This window comes from Vulpes lagopus, chromosome 17, assembly GCF_018345385.1.
Source record: "Vulpes lagopus strain Blue_001 chromosome 17, ASM1834538v1, whole genome shotgun sequence".
In the NCBI taxonomy this organism is placed as follows: domain Eukaryota; kingdom Metazoa; phylum Chordata; class Mammalia; order Carnivora; family Canidae; genus Vulpes; species Vulpes lagopus.
The window spans coordinates 29,502,196-29,522,189 of record NC_054840.1 but is presented as its reverse complement, the minus strand read 5'-3'; the positions used below and the strand labels follow the sequence as shown (position 1 = coordinate 29,522,189).

At 35.0% G+C, this 19,994-nt stretch overlaps 1 protein-coding gene across 1 annotated transcript in view; it reads left to right on the top strand.

The window, feature by feature from the left end:
- PIK3CA (phosphatidylinositol-4,5-bisphosphate 3-kinase catalytic subunit alpha) overlaps positions 1-19,994 on the top strand; it is an 80,944-nt gene that overhangs the window by 35,479 nt on the left and 25,471 nt on the right. The window contains exons 2-6 of the mRNA XM_041731569.1: positions 11,417-11,844; positions 12,381-12,590; positions 13,967-14,217; positions 14,628-14,873; positions 15,590-15,675. Of these exons, the coding sequence (XP_041587503.1) occupies positions 11,493-11,844; positions 12,381-12,590; positions 13,967-14,217; positions 14,628-14,873; positions 15,590-15,675 (1,145 nt within the window). The 5' untranslated portion in view covers positions 11,417-11,492. The remainder of the gene's footprint in view (positions 1-11,416; positions 11,845-12,380; positions 12,591-13,966; positions 14,218-14,627; positions 14,874-15,589; positions 15,676-19,994) is intronic.

Here is a 19,994-nt window from a genome sequence, read left to right as displayed (position 1 = left end):
TATGACTTTGCATTTTTATTTCTTTCACTCATTGCATTTCCTTTTTCTTTAGATAAGAAAGCCAGTATAATCTTATGTATACATAAAAAGAAGTAGATTTTACAAATAATGAATAGCATAATTCTAGCATAAGAATTTTTGTACATATTTCTGCCATTTTCTTATGTCTTGTTGACTTATATTTGATTATTTTAATGTTTTATCATTATTGAAATATATCAGATGTCCATTTGATGCTTATGCTCTGTTGAGAATGTAAACTGAGTTAAACAGATACAGACCTCAGGGGCACTGGGGTGGCTCAGTCAGTTAAACATCTGACTTGGGCTCTGGTCATGGTCTCAGGGTCCTAGGATCAAGCCCCATAGGGCTCCACACTCAGCAGGCAGTCTGCTTCTCCTCTCCCTCTACCTCTCTCCCTGCTCATGTGCCTGCTCTCTTAAATAAATTAATAAAATCTTTAAAAAAAAAAAAAAACAGATACAGGCCTCATCCTTTAGGGATTTTGCAGTTCAGTAAGAATACAGAGACAAATATAAAGATGAGGACAAAGACATTTATACAGATTTCAAATACATAAGTAAAGTATTCTGCATAAAAAAAATTTTTAATAATTATAAAATAAGCCTGATGGGATGCCTGGGTAGCTCAGTGGTTGATTGTCTGCCTTCGACTCAGGGTGTGATCCTGGAGTTTCGGGATTGAGTCCCGTATCAGGCTCCCTGAATGGAGCTTTGCCTCCCTCTGCCTATGTCTCTGCCTCTCTCTCTGTGTCTCTCATGAATAAATAAATAAAATCTTTAAAATAAAATAAGCCTGAAACAATAAAGTTCTGGCTCCTTTCTGGACCCATGGATCTAGAGAGCATGGGTCCCATAGATGAGAGGGAACCTTTATTGAATTTCCATGCTCCAGGCATTATGCTAGGATTTAACATGTATTTTTTTATTTTTATTTTTTATTTTTTTATTTTATTTATTTATTTTTTTTTTTTAGGATTTAACATGTATTATTTCATTTAACTCATCAATCACTGTGAGGTAGTAACTGTTTTTATTCACTTTGTGCAAATAACGTAACTCCTAGAGAAGTCTAAAGAATTGCAGAGTTCGGGGATCCCTGGGTGGCTCAGCGGTTAAGCGCCTGCCTTCGGCCCAGGGCGTGATTCTCGGGTCCCAGGATCGAGTCCCACGTCAGGCTCCCTGAGTGGAGCCTGTGTCTCCCTCTACCTGTGTCTCTGTCTCTGTCTCTGTCTCTCTCTCTCTCTCTGTGTCGCTCATGAATAAATAAAATCTTTAAAAAGAAAAAAATAAAGAATTGCAGAGTTCTCTTGGGACACCTCAGTGGGTGCAGTTGGTTAGGCAATGGACTCTTGGTTTCGGCCTAGGACATGATTTCAGGGTTGTGAGATCGAGCCCTGTGTCAAGCTCCACACTCAGTGCAAAGTCTGCTTAGGACTCTTTCTCACTATCCCTCCTTCCACTCCTACCACCCCACTCTCTCTCAAATAAATAAAATCCTTAAAAAAGAGAGAGAGAGAATTGCATTGTTCTCCATAGAGTTGGTAGAGCTGAGGATGATGGAGTAGTGATCTGAACCAAAGCAGAAACACTGGTTAGATCATTTCTGCTCTACCCATAGAACTAGATTGGGCTCATATGTTGTTTTCTTTGCTACTAAACACTGAATAATAAATACCATAGTTGAAAAAATGTCGAGGTTTCCAAAATGTTTTCAGGTCCATTGATTATTTGTTCCAGGTATTAAGATGTTAAAGCTCAAGTCACTCGTTAGATTCTCTTTATGGAATCATTAGCTTTGTCCCTTTTTTGGGACAGAAGAAGGTACCCTTAATTCTATCCACCTGTCTTATCAATATATGCCATCAGTCATAAGGTGGGCTGATTAATAAGGAGGAATCAAGGAAGTAGAGCAAAAGTATTCTACTGAATAAAGCAAAATATTAATGTATTTTTCATTTGAAGTACTAGTCGTTCTTTCAGTTCTATATTTTGAAATCATAACTTACCAAATACTGCCATCTTGATCTAAATGGAGTTTCTAGAATTGCCTAATTTACCATTGACTTTTGTTTGACTGCCTGCTCCTTATTTTATGTGAAGCTATGATACCCTGCCTTGACTCTCTCACAAACAGAAAAGAAGTATTTCCTGGAAAACTCTACATTACTGTGGAGTCATTTGTCTTATTAAATTGTATGATATTGTGAAATATCTTTTGTTGTATTTTCTACCTTAACTACGTTTACTCTTCCTCATAATCCTCTCTAACCATCACCTCTATCTTAATATTTAGTCTCCTTTTGAGTTTAAATTTTAAGAAATTTTATCACACTAAAATTTGAATTTTTAAAGTTCAAATTGAGAAAATTAGTGACTGTGTATTTTGAGATTTGGTAATGTTTCTTTACCTATCTATATAAAATATGAAATTTAAATTCATTATTTAATAATCTAAGATCAAGTATATTTTAATCTATACTTCAGTAATGCATCTTATGCTTGTTTACCCTATTTGATTCTGCTAGTCACACTGGATTGTTTTAACCCACCTTATTAATAAAGTACTTGTTCACATTTATTGATAATCAAAAGTCTACCAGGGCACCTGGGTGGTTCAGTGAGTTAAGTAAGTGTCTGCCTTTGGCTCAGGTCATGATCTCAGAGTCCTGGGATGGAGCCCTGCATTGGACTCCCTACCCAGTGAGGAGTCTGGCTTGCTCCACCCCGCCCCCAGCTAATGCGAGCACGTGCGCGTGCTCTCTCTCTCTCTCTCTCTTTCTCTCTCAGAATAAAGAAATAAAATATTTTCTAAAATAGTCTGCACTGATGTAGATGTTACTAACTTAGACCTTAATTGTTTGTCATTTTAAAAAAAATCCATTAGGGGATCCCTGGGTGGCGCAGCGGTTTAGCACCTGCCTTTGGCCCAGGGCACGATCCTGGAGACCCTGGATCGAGTCCCACGTCGGGCTCCCGGTGCATGGAGCCTGCTTCTCCCTCTGCCTGTGTCTCTGTCTCTCTGTCTCTCTGTCTCTCTCTCTCTCTCTGTGACTATCATAAAATTAAAAAAAAAATCCATTAGCACAGGCCCTTTCTAAGCCCATCAATGAATCTCATATTTGGGAACGCTTATTTTAAATAAATCATTAAATCTCTAAAATGTATTTTTAAATCTCTGAAGTGTATTTCACAGCACTATGAATTTCGTAGTGAAAACGAATTCTATCTCCTCCTAAAGGAATTTGAATTTTCTACATACTGGTCATGAGAACTCTATTTTTCCACCCTAAACTTGTTAAGGTCTCTCTCTGAATAACTAAGAGAATGAGTTAAATCTGTTTTTTCATGGTCGGCTTGTAAAGGTCAGTGAAGGACAGCATTTTGAAAGAAAGTGGATAAAATGCATCCTTCCAGCATTAGTGTATATTACAGCTGTCCCTTTGGACTCACTCCAACAACAGCTCAGTGACTCTTGGAAGAAGAGAATTTTAGAGGCCCAAACTGGGGCTCATGAAAAATTGTACAAAAAACGCTTGCCTTCCAATGCATTTCCACTGCAGTGGAATATTTTAAAATTATGCTTCTTATCCTTCAAATCCAGTTAGTCTCTCAGTGCTTTTGATTTCCATTTATAAAGTGTCTTCTTCCATCTCTTTCTTCTATTACTTGTTTCAGGCCCTGGGTTTTTCCCTGGGATAACTTCAACAATTTAGTTTTCCTACTTACTTCTTATGCTCTAGGACTGTAAGTGTGCCAAAGGAGACTCCATCCTGGAAAAGTTAGTAGTAAGTCAAACAAGGATAATAGATAATAGATAGTACATAATAGATATTAAGAATTTATTAAGGTACAATCATATATATGTAAGAGGCTAGTAACATTAAGAAAGGGAGTAATTAACTGGAAGGATTTAAAATAACTTTTAAGGAGAGTAATCAGATCATAGAATTATTTTTTTTAGAGATTTTATTTGTATTTATTCATGAGAGACACAGGGAGAGAGAGGCGGAGACATAGAGAAAAGGAGCAGGACCCCGGTATCACGCCCTGAGCCTAAGGCAGACACTCAACCATTGAGCCACCCAGGTGCCCCAGACCATAGAATTATTAATCAAGATTTTAATCATGTTATTTCTGTAGCAAGTACAGAGGCAAGTTTTTTATTTTGTTCTAAATCAGACTAAAGTAAGGATTCATTTGGTAATTTAAAAATAACCAGGAAAGCATATTTTCTAGTTAATGAGCAAACAGATACAACTGAGTTATCAACAAACTACATGTTAATGTTTTCCAGTTGACCTCTCTGAGAAAGAGGGTGGAAAATATCTTGTCAACATATATCTAAATATACTCATTTGTAAATATGTCCATTAAATCAAATAACTTTGGTTAAATGTATCAGTTAAATAAGAAATAAGCATTTGTAAGACTTTTGTTCATTCAGTAAATACTTATAAAAGCCTCTGTATTTGTGGTATATAGATATCTAAAAAACACAAGCTGCTTATTTTAACAAATTTTGGCTTATTAAGCCATGTGCACTTAGAAAATTCTCCAGTTGAGGTTGCCTGGGTGGCTCAATCATTAAGCATCAGACTCTTGGTTTCAGCTCAGATCATGATCTTAGGGTCCTGAGATTGACCCCCATGTAGGGCCCTGTGCTCAGCAGAGAGTCTGCTTGAGATTCTCCCTTTCCCTCTCCCTCTGCCCCTCCTCCTGCGCACGCTCATGTATACTCTTTCCCAAATAAATCTTTAAAAAAAAAAGTAAGGGGATCCCTGGGTGGCTCAGCGGCTTAGTGCCTGCCTTTGGCCCAGGGCACAATCCTGGAGTACCAGGATCGAGTCCCACGTCGGGCTCCCGGCATGGAGCCTGCTTCTCCCTCCTCCTGTGTCTCTGCCTCTCTCTCTCTCTCTCTCTCTCTCTCTCTCTATCATGAATAAATAAATAAATAAATCTTAAAAAAAAAAAAAGAAAATTCGCAGGTTGATATATTGGGTAATTCTGATACCTTACCAAAAGCCAATAAACTTTTTCTGTAAAAGACCAGATATTAAATGTTCTAAGCCACATGGTATCTCTAGCATCTGCTCAACTCTACTGTTGTAGTGAGAAAGCATCATTGACAATATGTGAACACAATTTATTGGCTGGGTTCCCATTTAAATATATTTACAAAAACAGGTGGTGAGCTGGATTTGGCATGTGGGCCATAGTTTGCCAATTTTTGCCCTAAATAGTGAAATCTGAAAATTCTGTTCTATTATCATAAGCGGGGAAAGACTTTGAATTTAGGACTTAACAAATTATTAAAATGTCATTGTCATCTTGAACTGAAAGAGTACACATTAGATGTTTAAGTTAAATTGTCCAGTGAATTAAGAAACCCTCAACTTGTAAAAGTCAAGTGACAATGAAGATTCTGAGACTATTTTTTTACTGTTCATTTCTGCTGCTTATTTTGCTTAAAGTTGTCTTTACTCCAGCTGACCAGTACTATTGCCCTCACTGGGACTGCTAATGCAGACCTACCCCTAAAGAGGAAATGAATGTGGGTTCAGGCCTTCTAAGAACCAAAGACTTTCAGTGCCTTCTGCCCAAACACAGTAATTTTTAACAGTCATGTTAACACCAGAACAAGGAAGTAAACAAAATCTGTGACCAGCAAGGTATCTGTTACATATGTTGTGCTCCTAAGTTTGTACAGCAGAGGCTTTGATATCATAATTTGGTCTGTTGTTCTCTAGTCTTGAGACTGTTATAAAATGGTAGTCGGTGTTGATGCTGACTAGAAATGAGTAACTGAAGAAAAGGAGGCCGACTGGCCACAGCTGAGAAGTGACCGTTGACTACTGGAAAACAAGGAGATAGGGACATTTTACTTTATTCTTTTTAAAGATTTTATTTATTTATTTATTTATTTATTTATTTATTTATTTATTTATGAAATCAGCACAAGTGGGGGGAGGGGCAGAGGGAGAAGCAGACTCCCTGCTGAGCAAGGAGCCTGCTGCAGGACTCCATCCCAGAACCCTGGGATCTTGACCTGAGCCTAAGGCAGATGCTTAACTGATTGAGCCACCCAGGCACTCCCCAATGGGAACATTTTAAAAAGCACTATCTCTGTCCTGGGGTCATTGAGGATAGGGCCAAAAATACACTCAGACTCTTCAATAATACTGAAGTGCTTTGCTGTATTGTGTTTCAGAATAGCACAGTAATTGGTTTAATAATGAGGACTGTTAACTCATCAAGAAAAGGGTAAATTGTGAGTTATATATACTCTTTTAAGAAAGCGGGACCACCCCAGTTGAAATAGTTTATGTTTAGATATATAAAAAATTAGAATAAGCAAAACCAATTTATTTCCTAAGAGTCCTGCCTGAATAGTTGTAATTTTTCAGTATATGAATATTTCTGGCATTCTGAACTCCAAAGCCCAGGAGTGTCAAGTTTGGGACCTCATATGCAGCAGAGCCGCTCATCCCAGGAAATGGGGCATGGTCAGAAAGGGGGCTGCCCCTCACAGGTTACTCAGTACACCTTTATGGGGAATCTAGTGCTAAACCATTGGTAGACGCTGCTTCTGAGTCAGGGTTTTCCATGTAGCAGAGCAGCTTCCTCGCTGCAATTTATGGAAAGTCAGCCCTCAACACAAGGGTTTGTAAAGAAAAGAAAAGAAAAAAAGCCAATAAAAAAAAAGAAAAAAAGCCAATAGAGTAGTACTTAATCCTAAAGTATTTTATTTTTAGTAAATACATTTTTGTGACTTCAAACTGTCAATGGCAGAGATTATTTTAAATATTAATCTTATAGATTAATATTTAAGGAGAGTAATCAGATCATAGAATTATTTTTTTTAGAGATTTTATTTGTTGATTTTATTTAGAGATTTTAAGGATTTTATTAAGAGATTTTAATATTTAAGGAGAGTAATCAGATCATAGAATTATTTTTTTTAGAGATTTTACTTGTTGATTTTATTTAGAGATTTTATTTATTTATTTTATTAATCTTATAGATTAATATTTAAATATTAATCTTATAGATTTATTCCCCTCTATTGCTTTTCAAATAAATTCCTTCTCTTTGTAAATAAATTATGCACTTACATTTGGATAATTCCACCTTCTTTATCAGCATTTAATTTCTTCTATCGTGTAAAGGTCCTTTTATTTAAAATGTTACATATATATATTTGCTGACTTAGGGATTTTTTTTTTTCCAAATTAGGGGAATTGGGAAGATACCATTTTAACACCTTGGTTTAATGCTAACTTAACTATATCCTGTATTTGAAGAGAAATACTTTTTAAAAATCTGAAATTTAAAATCATGAAAAAAATGTTGTCATTCTTTTCCTCAAAATACTTCAGAAGATTCTCTTTCCTTACACATACTACGTAAAATTCATACTCCTTAACAAGGAATCCACCTATCTTTCTGGCCCCTACCTACTTCTCCCCTCTCCCTCCTTGCCACACACTTTACCTATTCCCATGCACTTCCTCAAGTAATGAAAAACAACTTCTATTGCTGGTAACAGGCTGTGTTCTTTCATGGTCTGTGACTTTGCACGTATACTCTTGTAGCAATCTAAGACGCTTTCCTCATCTAGTTCCCCCATGTCCAAGCTACCCCTAACCTTCCCCGCAAGATCCCTACTAATCTATAATATTCTACTTAAATATTCCCTCTCTGTGCCTTCCCTAACCTCAAGCAGTTGGAGATTTCCTGTGGCTTTTCAAAGTACATTCTGTCATATAATGATTTTCCACTGTCAAAGTTCTTGTCTTTCATTCCCCCAATAAACTAGATTTTACCTATTTACCTTAGTTTTCATAGCATTTTTAGCTTAGAGCCCAGCACAAGTAGATGTTTCTCCAAAAAAAGCAGAGGGGTTAGCAAAGGATTCCTTATGTAAGGTGTACACGGATGTACCATTTAGATAGGAATATTAGGAGTCCAGGGAACTAGACACAGCTGCAAAAGTACCAGCCTCTGAGCCACTCAGTCCAATATTCCAGACTTGGAAGTGAGCCTTGCATTTCCAGTACTACCTTCAAAGTTCAGTTCTTGAAACTAGCACAGCTTTATAAGGCTCCTTATTTACTTGCCTCCCTCTGTAAAAGAACTCAAACCTCTTTTTCCCATCCCTGTCTGGTACTAGCCCAGGATAATTTGTAATAACTTGAAAAGGTAGTGAGGGTCTACTAATAATATTTAACATTTATTGAATCCTTACCGTATGCCAATCTCTTTGCTATGTACATGTTTTTCGTATATTATCTCATCTAATACAACAGTCTGAAGAATTTTCTGCCATTATCCCAACTTAACAAAACCGGTAGGGAGAATGAAGTTCAGTGAGATGAATTAAACTGCACAAGACAGCTGTTTACTAAGGCAGCAAGAATTTTAATCCAGTCTAACCTTAGAGCCCATTTCCTTATTCACCACCAGTGAGTATTACCTGGCCATAACTGAAGCCCAAATAGCCCCATGGTTATAGTATATTTATACTTTGAAATCATCTAGACCTGGATTCAAAATCTGTATCTAGCATTTACTGATGGCAAATAACTTCACTTCTCTGACCTTCAGTTTCTTCATATGTGAAATGATCATACCTACCCTGAAAGGATTATTGCCACCTGAGTGCATGATTTATACTGACTAGTAACATTAGCTCCATTCACCTCTTCTATGCTTCTGTTCATGTGAGCTCTAACTAATGGTTTGTACAGAATAAAGCCTGACATAAGGAGATAAGTTAAAAAGTTAGCATCCTCTGTCTTCTATTTAGTACTACCACGGTGCCAACTGGTGCCTGCCTTCCAGGATCTCCAAATGTTTTATGGCTATGATCAGATTTATTATCTTAATAAATGAGAAGGGTGTGTCTCGAGTATTTAATACTTGTTTGTTAACCATAAATACAATATAGTAGGATGAAGATTAGAAGCTGTAATCTCTCTGCTGTACTATACTTCTCTTTTGCTAATTCTTAGGGAGCATATGAGACTCTGAGATGTTACTTATTATATAAAATAGTTGCCCCTATGGTTCCGTAACATGGACCTGTTAGGGCCATTCAACAAAGAAAACTATAAACACAGCTGCTGTTTTGGTGTGCCTTGTGGTTTGGTTTTGTTTTTATTTGAACTTTTTTATGCAGTCAGATCATCATTTAAAAGTAGTCATTTGGCATTTCCCTTGCATTCTTCAAATTTTTTGGTATGTTTTTAAAAGCTTAGCTTAAGTCACTTCTATAATTATGCACACAGATTGATCCATCTGGTCCTTTTACTAACCAATGAATTTTCATTTAGAAGTGTTGGAAAAAGAATAATTATATTTTAAATCCTATAACTTCAGTGGGCCTCTTTTATAAATTTGAAGAAACATTTTCAACTATTAAAAATAGTTTTACATTCTCTATTGTCTTCCAACTGATTTCTATACTTCTACAGATGGGGGAAGACTTGAAATTTTTGCTATTTCTATTTTTCACCTCCTTCATATATTAGAACTCTGAAGCGTATTGTCAGTACTTGTTTGCAACTGAGACAGTAAAAATGTCTGCTCAAAGTAGACCCTATTGCCCTGTCTAGCTCACACTGACTGTAAGGTGAAAGATGGATTCTAGGGGGCAAACCTAGATCCACGGAGACCATGTAGGCTGTAGCACTGGTCCAGACACGAAATAGTAGGGGCCTGGCTCAAGGTACTAAGAGTGGTAGTGAAGTATACAGATTCAAGACATAGAATTGATGGATTAGATGTTAATAGATTAGATGTTAATAGATATGACAAACAGGAGTCAGAGAAGACGGTTTCTGGATTTAATTACCTGTGAATTTAATTATCCTGTACCAAACAAACCCATAATCTTCACACTCTTGACTTTGCCTTATAAGGGCAAGGGCCATGTCTGTCGTCTTCATTATCATATACCCAGGACCTAACATGGTCCTGAAGAACAGCCCCAGTGCATTTTTAGTTAATAAACAGTGCCATTTATGACCGTTGTCCACAATGCCTAATAAAATAATCGAATATAATAAGTTATCTGGGCCTTTTTGATTCATTTCTCTAGCTTAACTTTCATTTCTTATTTTTTCAGTGTCCCTCATTTTCCTTTTTTAATGCCTTTACAGTGTAGCTTGCTGAATAGAAGAAAATATAAACATAAGCAGCAAAAAATAAATTTGTGGCTCCATGGGTTTTGCAGTATCTTCTAAAGAATCCCCAAGATAATAAGTACTGGGTGTTCTACTATATGTTGGCAAATCAAACTTCAGTTTTTTTTTTTAAGATTTTATTTATTTGTTCATCAGAGACACACACAGAAAGAGGCAGAGACACAGGCAGAGGGAGAAGCAGGCTCCATGCAGGGAGCCCAACGTGGAACTCGATCCTGGGTCTCCAGGATCACACCCTGGGCTGAAGGCCAATGCTAAACTGCTGAGCCACCCAGGCTGCCCTCGAACTTCAATTAAAAAAAAAAAAAGAATCCCCAAGATTGTTGACATCTTTAAAAAATGAGGGGTTCAAATCATAATACTTTGTTTTATAAAAATATTACAAGTAACACTGTTGGAACATTGTACTAACATGTACTAACAGAGTCAGTGAGTCTCATTTGTGTAGATCAATTCATTTCAGTCAGAATAATTAGACCTGGGTTATTTGATAAACTAGTTGGATCATTTAAATTCATCATCCTGGGATGCCTGGGTGGCTCAGTGGTTGAGTTGAATATATATATGTAAATTATACTTTAAAAGCAGAATGGTCTAAGATGCCACTTAGACAATAATCAGTAGGAAGAAGGAAATCACAAAGATTAATTTAAGAAAAAAGACAAAGCCATGCAATTTCTCATTACCACAGGGTAGAGGTAGGGAGTGAAAAGGAAGATTTGACTTCTCTCACCTTTATTCATCTTTAAAATGAGATAAATGGACCAATGATCTAAAAGATCTTTTCCAGTCCAAATTCTGTTGCTCCATAAAATAGAAGAGAATGATAGAGGTGATATGTGATGGGAATTTTAGCTTCAATTACAACTTAAACTGTCCATTCTTCCCTGTAGCCTTGGCTCTGTCTTGATAAGAACTGACTTTAAAAAATCTATTAAAATAAAATGTTTTTAATTAAATCATTTTATTAAACATAATTAAATACAAGTGTTTTTTCTAATTCCTGCTTTGGAATCAATTATTTCAGCCTAATTTGAAGCAGGAGTCTCCATCAAAATATTTAAGATAAATTATTTATACCCTAATCAATTCAAACTACAGGAAATGAACTTTTACATTTAGTAATGCCATAAATATATTCTTCTATAGTTTTTCTTTTAACATCTATTTTTTTTCCCTTTGGTTTAGATTTCTGCTTTGGGACAGCCACGCATATAATTCCTTAAAATAGTTTTATATGTAAAACTTGTAAAGGATCAGAACAATGCCTCCAAGACCATCATCAGGTGAACTGTGGGGCATCCACTTGATGCCCCCAAGAATCCTAGTAGAATGTTTACTACCAAATGGAATGATAGTGACATTAGAATGCCTCCGTGAGGCTACATTAATAACTATAAAGCATGAATTATTTAAAGAAGCAAGAAAGTACCCTCTCCATCAACTTCTTCAAGATGAATCTTCTTACATTTTCGTAAGTGTTACCCAAGAAGCAGAAAGGGAAGAATTTTTTGATGAAACAAGACGACTTTGTGACCTTCGGCTTTTTCAACCCTTTTTAAAAGTAATTGAGCCAGTAGGCAACCGAGAAGAAAAGATCCTCAATCGAGAAATTGGTATGACACAGTTTTTTACTAAATGGCATTGTCCTTTTCTAAAAGCAAATAACTCTGAAACTTAACTATTTTCTCATTACTAAAATATTTCTGTCTGAATCAGTTAATTCCTTTGTAACCCTAAATAGATTTTGAGATTAAAAACCATTACATATCGAAAGTACTTTTTGCCTACTTGGCTAAGGAACTATTTTTAACACGTTGGTAGTGTCCTATAAATTTTTCTTTAGGAAGTATCTTGTAAGGTCGACTTAGATTTGTTATATCCCAGTTTTGTTTTGTTACTCTTTTAAAAATATTACACGGATGCTTGCTGCCTTTGCTCCAAATTGCTGAATATATCATATATTATATATTAAAAATATTTGAGTTTTTGTCAATTCTTGCTTTACTATATGTATTCATCAAAATTTCCTTAAACCTAGAGAGACCTCTTTGTTGTGATCTTCCAAATCTATCAAGTTCCCCATTTGTAAGAAACATGTTTGTACTATATGTTTAATAGAATGTTATATTCTTTATATAATTTTTTTAAGGTTTTGCTATTGGCATGCCAGTGTGTGAATTTGATATGGTTAAAGATCCAGAAGTACAGGACTTCCGAAGAAATATTCTGAATGTTTGTAAAGAAGCTGTGGATCTTCGGGATCTTAATTCACCTCATAGTAGAGCAATGTATGTCTATCCTCCAAATGTAGAATCTTCACCAGAACTGCCAAAGCACATATATAATAAATTAGATAAAGGTAAGAAAATAGTCTACCATGTTTACTACATAGTAAAAATTTCTATCTGTGGCTATATTTTTTGTACAGTCTTTTTATCCCAGCTAGATGATAAGCTTCTTGATGACAGGGAGTACTTACACTGACAAGATATAGCTGAGTGCCAAATGTATGTGTGTAATAAATATTTATTGATTGAATGAATTGTGCACATATGGTACTGATCCCTTGGTGAGCTGTGTATCTTAAAATAAAACTGAAGAAAATCGAGTTTGAAATTTATTATTAATACAGTTATAGTCAGTTATCTTTTTACAAATAAAAAAGTATAAGTAGAAATACTTCATGAAATTTTGGGAAAACTTTGCACCTTCTTGTTATTATTATCATAAATACAAAGAACAATAGATTTCTTAATGTTAAATGCAATAATTAAATCTGATCATGAGTGATAATATAGGTTGACTTTTGACACTTAACATATCAATTTCTAGAATTAAGTGAACATGGAAATTTATACACGTTTGGGAAATGAAAATATTGTATCAGATAGATATCTGTTTTTTAAAATAACAAGGTGAAGGTTTCATTTTGAAGTTATAGATAGAATAAGTTAGTTCTTACATATTATTAAATATAAAATTCTGTTGGTAGACAAGTTGAGACCTGTTATTGCTATTTCACTTATATTGTTTAAAGTAGTTTAATGCAGTATAACATAATATCTTCATTTGAAATTCTTTTCTACTCGAGCATACCTTTTAAAATGAAGGTCTCTTAATTTTCCCTCAACATTCTTTATAAAAATTATGCTACAGAAAAGTTGAAAGAATTGTACTGTGAACACCTGGACCACTCTACCATAGTTTTAATCTTTTCATTTTCATCATCTTACCCCCTCCTCCCAGCTTAATTGATCTTAAAAGAAAAGCATTTAAAAATTCCTATTCTTTCCTTTCTTCCACCATCTTTTCTCTCCTTCTGATTCAGCATTTTCTTTAGGTCTCCATGATTCTTTCCCATAGTTACCAGAAACTCTTCTACTTTAGGTACTGTTGATCCTTTGATACAATCAAGAGTCATTCTTCACAGGGGTCATACTCATGAAGTATTCATGCAGTTTAGAATGAAAATTAGCTTGGCCTCAGGTACTTGTGACCCACTAGTAACAGTTTTGTGTGCTTGCCATAAAACATAAGATTTGGGCATGGCCTGGCAGCTGTATCATATTTGAAGATTTGTGATTTCTACCTGATACCTGTATTTAATTAGTTTGTTTATAAGTCATTTCTGATTATAGTTAGAAAAAAATGGTATAGTATATGCTTTTTGAAATTTGTCTCTTGAAAAATGAAATATATATGGTGATTGCATCTAATAATGTTTTCCTGTTATAGGGCAAATAATAGTGGTGATTTGGGTAATAGTTTCTCCAAATAATGACAAGCAGAAGTATACTCTGAAAATCAACCATGACTGTGTTCCAGAACAAGTAATTGCTGAAGCAATCAGAAAAAAAACTAGAAGTATGTTGCTATCATCTGAACAACTAAAACTCTGTGTTTTAGAATATCAGGGCAAGTATATTTTAAAAGTATGTGGATGTGATGAATACTTCCTTGAAAAATATCCTCTAAGTCAGTATAAGGTGAGTAACAAGCTTCAAAAATATTAATATGAAATTTAAAACTTGAGACAAGTATCTGTTTTTAGGACATACTCTTTGAAAGTTCAGTGGTTAATATTGGTGAATAGCGTTCATAAGTTTATTTTTAATACTACCAATTTTTAATCTGAGAAATTGATGGATTGAACTAGAGCGAACAGATTTTTTTTTCCTTTAGATTTATATATTTAATATTTGGGGTCTGATTCTAGATATGGATAAGCTGGTTAACATTGTTGTTCAGATATAAACAGTGTTTTCATGATGAGTATCCTCTAAGCGTTGTTTTTAATTCCTTTTTTCTTTTTTTTTTTTTTTTGCTTATATGTTGCTTTTAAAATAAAACACCTTATAAGAAATGGCTTTTCCCCTCCCTTCTTAATCTTTTACAGTACATAAGAAGCTGTATAATGCTTGGAAGGATGCCCAATTTGATGCTGATGGCTAAAGAAAGCCTTTACTCCCAATTGCCAATGGACTGTTTCACAATGCCATCTTATTCCAGACGCATCTCCACAGCTACACCATATATGAATGGAGAAACATCTACAAAATCCCTTTGGGTTATAAATAGCGCACTCAGAATAAAAATCCTTTGTGCAACCTATGTAAATGTAAATATTCGAGACATTGACAAGGTAAAGTCAAGTGTTGATGCTTACTATTTTATATAAACTTTTTAATTGAACTATGTATAATAATCTGTTGACCTGCACTGTTTTCAGATATCTAGAAAGCCACTTCTCCCTCAGCTGTTGCATAGTTTACAGTCCTTTGTCTATAATGCTAATATCCATAATTCTAATAATTCTGACTTCCATAAATCTAAGTTCTTAAAACCATGCGTTTTACAGAATTCATTCGGCAGCAAAACCTGACCTAACTGAAGCAAGACTTTTTATAGTCTTTATATATCCCATTTAGTGTAAATATTCATGTGTTTTGTTGCAGAAATATTAATGTCTTTATGGAGTGTTGTTCGAACTGCTAAGAATATGAAGTAATATTTAATATATATACCAATTTATCTTTCTAAAATATGAAAAAGTCGGAATTACATACCTGGCCTAAAGGGATTGTGAGTCTATGTTGATTTTTTTTATGGTCTGATGTCACCTTAGAGGCAACAACACATTTTGTTTGGTGAAGAATCTGCATCAGTATTAACTTAGTATATATGTGAAGAAAGGGAGAAGAGAAAAGCAACATTTTAATAGAAACTCTTAATAGATTCTCTCTCATTCATATCAGTTACAATATTTTAATATCATTTAACATTGGTTCTGTAGTCTGTGTGCCTTTGTGTATTGTTTGTGTATATTTATATGCACATACTTTTTTTTCTCTTTTTAAGATTTATGTTCGAACAGGTATCTATCATGGAGGAGAACCCTTATGTGATAATGTTAACACTCAAAGAGTACCTTGTTCTAATCCCAGGTAAGGAAGTGTATGGATTTATTTTCTAAAAGCCATGTTAATATTTAGCAATATAATCAATAAAAGTAGTAAATTTTTTTGGCATCTTTAGTTTTATACAAGTCATATAAATTCACCAGGCATTACATGTAGAACATAAGGACTTTCAGTCAAATGAGTATCAATCACAGGATCATTTTGTCGACTCTCTGTAAAATTTTATCCAGAGCGTTTTTCTGATTCTCTCTTTCCATTATATCAGGTAGAGAGCAGAATATGGTTACATTTTGTGCTGATGATCCCCCACATTAGATCCATAAACCTAGTATTTTATTCTTACCTCCATTTCCATTAAAAAGAAATGAGAGTTGGTGAACAACCTCAGAGCCAGACTACTCTGAGGCACTCACATGACTCACAAGAGTAGATATTTATACATTCAAATAAAGAGTCTTGGGAACAAATCAGATTCATAGATGGAGGGAGAATTTGGGGGAGCATTTTAAATGATTACTGCCTAGAAATAAATTGAAGAAATAAAAGGTAGTATAATCCAACAGTTTGTCTTCCTGCTATTTCTTTGGCTCTTTATAGAATCATTTGGGAATTAGGAGTCTACCCTGAATATAATAGAAATATTTTAAGAGCACTCAGATTGTTATTGAAGATTAAAGATGGATTTTGTAGACTAGCAATAGAGAAAACTAGTAAAACCTCCAGAAGTAAATTTTATAATGAATTTAGACTGCATTCTAGGAGAGTCAAGAAAAAGTTCTGGTCTTATAATTAAGTTGCTAGATGTGGCCACCATTCTAGAGCCTAAATTCAAAAAGGTGATAGCCTTCTCTACCAGAAGGAAGTGAAATAGTTCCTCACTCTACCTGAACTATTGTCAGTCAGAAGGTACATATTTAAATTAGAAGTTACCCTGTGAATGAAACAACAACTACAGGATCTTTTTAAATTTTTGTTGTACAGCAAAAGTTTATTTCCTGCCCATACTACATGTCTGTCATAGGTTGGGTGGAGTGGTTGTGTGAGGAATAGAGAAACAATATTTGAGGAAATACTGGCCAAAAAGTTTTCCAAATTTATTGAAAACTATAAACATTCTAGAAAGTTCAACAAGCCCCAATCGAATACCCTAAAATAATATTGGGTAGATATATCATGTACCTAAAGTAAACTAGTTTTATAAAAGTAAAAGGTAAATTTGTTTAATAATAAAACATTAAAAGCTCAAATTTTTAGTAAATGAGCTATCTAGTTAGAACTTACATTTGATTTCTTTTCTTCAAGAATTCTCTAGAACTACAGGCCAGTGTCTCTGATGAACATGGATGCAAAAGTCCCCAACAAAATATTGGCAAACCAAATCTAACAATACATTAAAAAAATCATTCAGCACAATCAAAATTTATTCTTGAGATGCATGAGTGATTCAATAATTGCACATTAATCAACATGGTACCTCACATCAGTAAGAGAAAGGATAAAAACCATATGATCATTTCAATAGATGCAGAAAAATCATTTGACAAAGTACAACATCCATTCATGCTAAAAACTCTCAACAAAGTAGGTTTTTAGAGGGAATGTACCTCAACATAATAAAGGCTGTCTATGAAAAACCCACAGCTAATATCATAGTCGATGGTAAAAAATTAAGGTCTTTCCCCCTTAAGATCAGGAACAAGACAAGTATGTCTACTCTCACCACTTTTATTCAACGTGGTACTGGAAGTCCTAGCCACAGAAGTCAAGAAAAAGGAATAAAAGGCATCTAGATTGGTAAGGAAGAAGTAAAACTTCCACTGTTTGCAGATGACATGTTACTCTATATAGAAAATCCTAAAGATTCAATGTTGAAAAAGAAAACCAAAGCTGGAGGCATCACAATCCAGATCTTAGGCTGTATTACAAAGCTGTAATCATTAAAACAGTATGATAATGGTACAAAAACAAACACATAGATCAGTGGAACAGAATAGAGAACCCAGAAATGGACCCTTAACACTATGGTCAAATAATTTTTGACAAAGCAGGAAAAAATAGCCAGTGGAAAAAAATCTCCTCAACAAATGAAACTGGACCACTTTCTTACACCATACACAAAAATAAATTCAAAATGGATGGAAGACCTAAATAGGAGATAAGAGTCCATCAAAATCCTAGAAAAGAACACAAGCAGCAACCTCTTTGACCTCAACTGTAGCATCTTGCTAGTCACATCTTCAAAGGCAAGGGAAACTAAAGCAAAAATGAACTATTGGGACTTCATCAAGATAAAAAGCTTTTACACAACAAAGGAAACAGTCAACAAAACTAAAAGATAGCCTATGGAATAGAAGATATTTGCAAATGTCTTATCAGATAAAGAACTAGTATCCAAAATCTATAAAAAATTTATCAAACTCAATACCCAAAAAATAAAAAATACAGTCAAGAAATGGGCAGAAGACATAAACGGACATTTCTCCAAAGAAGACATACAAATGGCCATCAGACACATGAAAAAATGCACATCACTCGACATTGGAGAAATACAAATCAAAACCACAGTGAGATACCACCTTACACCAGTCAGAATGGCTAAAATTAACAAGCCAGGAAACAGCAAACGTTGGCAAGGATGCAGAAAAAGAGAATCCTTGTACACTCTTTGTAGGAATGCAAGGGTGCGGCCATTCTGGAAAATAGTATGGAGGTTCCTCAAAAAGCTAGAAGTAGAGCTACCCTACAACCCAACAATTATACTGATTCAAAGGGACATATGTACCCCTATGTTTGTAGCAGCAATGTCCATAATAGCCAAATTATGGAAAGAGCCCAGATACCCATCGACAGGTGAATGAATAAAGAAGAGTGTGTGTGTGTGTGTGTGTGTGTGTACAGTGGAGTATTACTCAGCCATCAAAAAGAATGAAATCTTGCCATTTGCAATGACATGGGTGGAACTAGAGGGTATTATGCTAAGCGAAATAAGTCAGTCAGAAAAAGACAAATACCATCTGATTTCACTCATATGGAATTTAAGAAATAGATGAACAGGGGAAGGGAAAGAAAAGTAAAATAAGACAAAAAGAGGGAGACAAACCATAAGAGACTCTTAACTCTAGGAAACAATTGAGAATTGCTGAGGGGAAGTGGGTGGGGGAATGGGATAACTGGGTGATAGGCATTAAGAAGGGCACTTGATGTAAATGAGCATTGGGTGTTATATGCAACTGATGAATCACTAAATTCTACCTCTGAGATTAATAATACACTATATGTTAATTACATTGAAATTAAATAAATTTTTAAAAAGAAAAGCCTAAAGACTCTTTATCAAAAAACTGCTAAAACTGATAAACAGTAAGGTCACAAAACACAAAACCAACTTAAAAAATCTGTTGTATTTCTGTTTTGTTGTGGGGTTTTTTTATTTATTTATTTATTTTTAAAGATCTTATTTATTTATTCATGAGAGACAGAGAGAGACAGAGACACAGGCAGAGGGAGAAGCAGGCTCCATGCAGGAAGCCTGATGTGGGACTCGATCCCGGGACTCCAGGATCACGCCCTGGGCCAAAGGCAGGGGCTAAACTGCTGAGCCACCCGGGGATCCCCCCAAAAATCTGTTGTATTTCTGTACACCAATAATGAAGCAACAGAAAGGGAAAAAAAAAACAATCCGATTTACAGTTGCACAAAATAATAAAATACTGAAGAATAAACTTAACCAAAGAGGTGAAAGACCTGTACTCTGAAAACTACAAAACATTATTGAAAGAAATTGAAGATGATACAAACAAATGGAAAGATATTCCATATGCTCTTGGGTTAGAAGACAAGTATTATTAAAATCTGATACTAGCCAAAGCAACCTACAGATTTAATGCAATTCTTGTCAAATGCCAACAGCATTCTTCTCACAGAATTAGAACAAATAATCCTGAAATCTGTATGGAACCACAAAAGACCCTGAATAGTCCAAACAAACTTGAAAAACACAAAGCGGGGGGAGGGGGGTGTATCATAATTTCAGACTTTTAAGTTATGTTGCAAAGCTGCAGTCATCCACCTAACTCTGGGAAATGAACAGGGGTAGTGGAAAGGGAGGTGGGGGGGTGGGTTGGGATGACTGGGTGATGGGCACTGGGTGTAATGCTATATGTTGGCAAATTCAACTCCAATAAAAAAATTAAAAAATTTAAAAAATTAAAGCTGCAGTTATCAAAACATTATGGTACTGGCACAAAAATAGACACATAAATCAATGGAAGAAGATAGAAAACCCAGAAACCCACAATTATATGGTTAATTAATTTTCAACAAGAAGCAAAAATATGTAATGG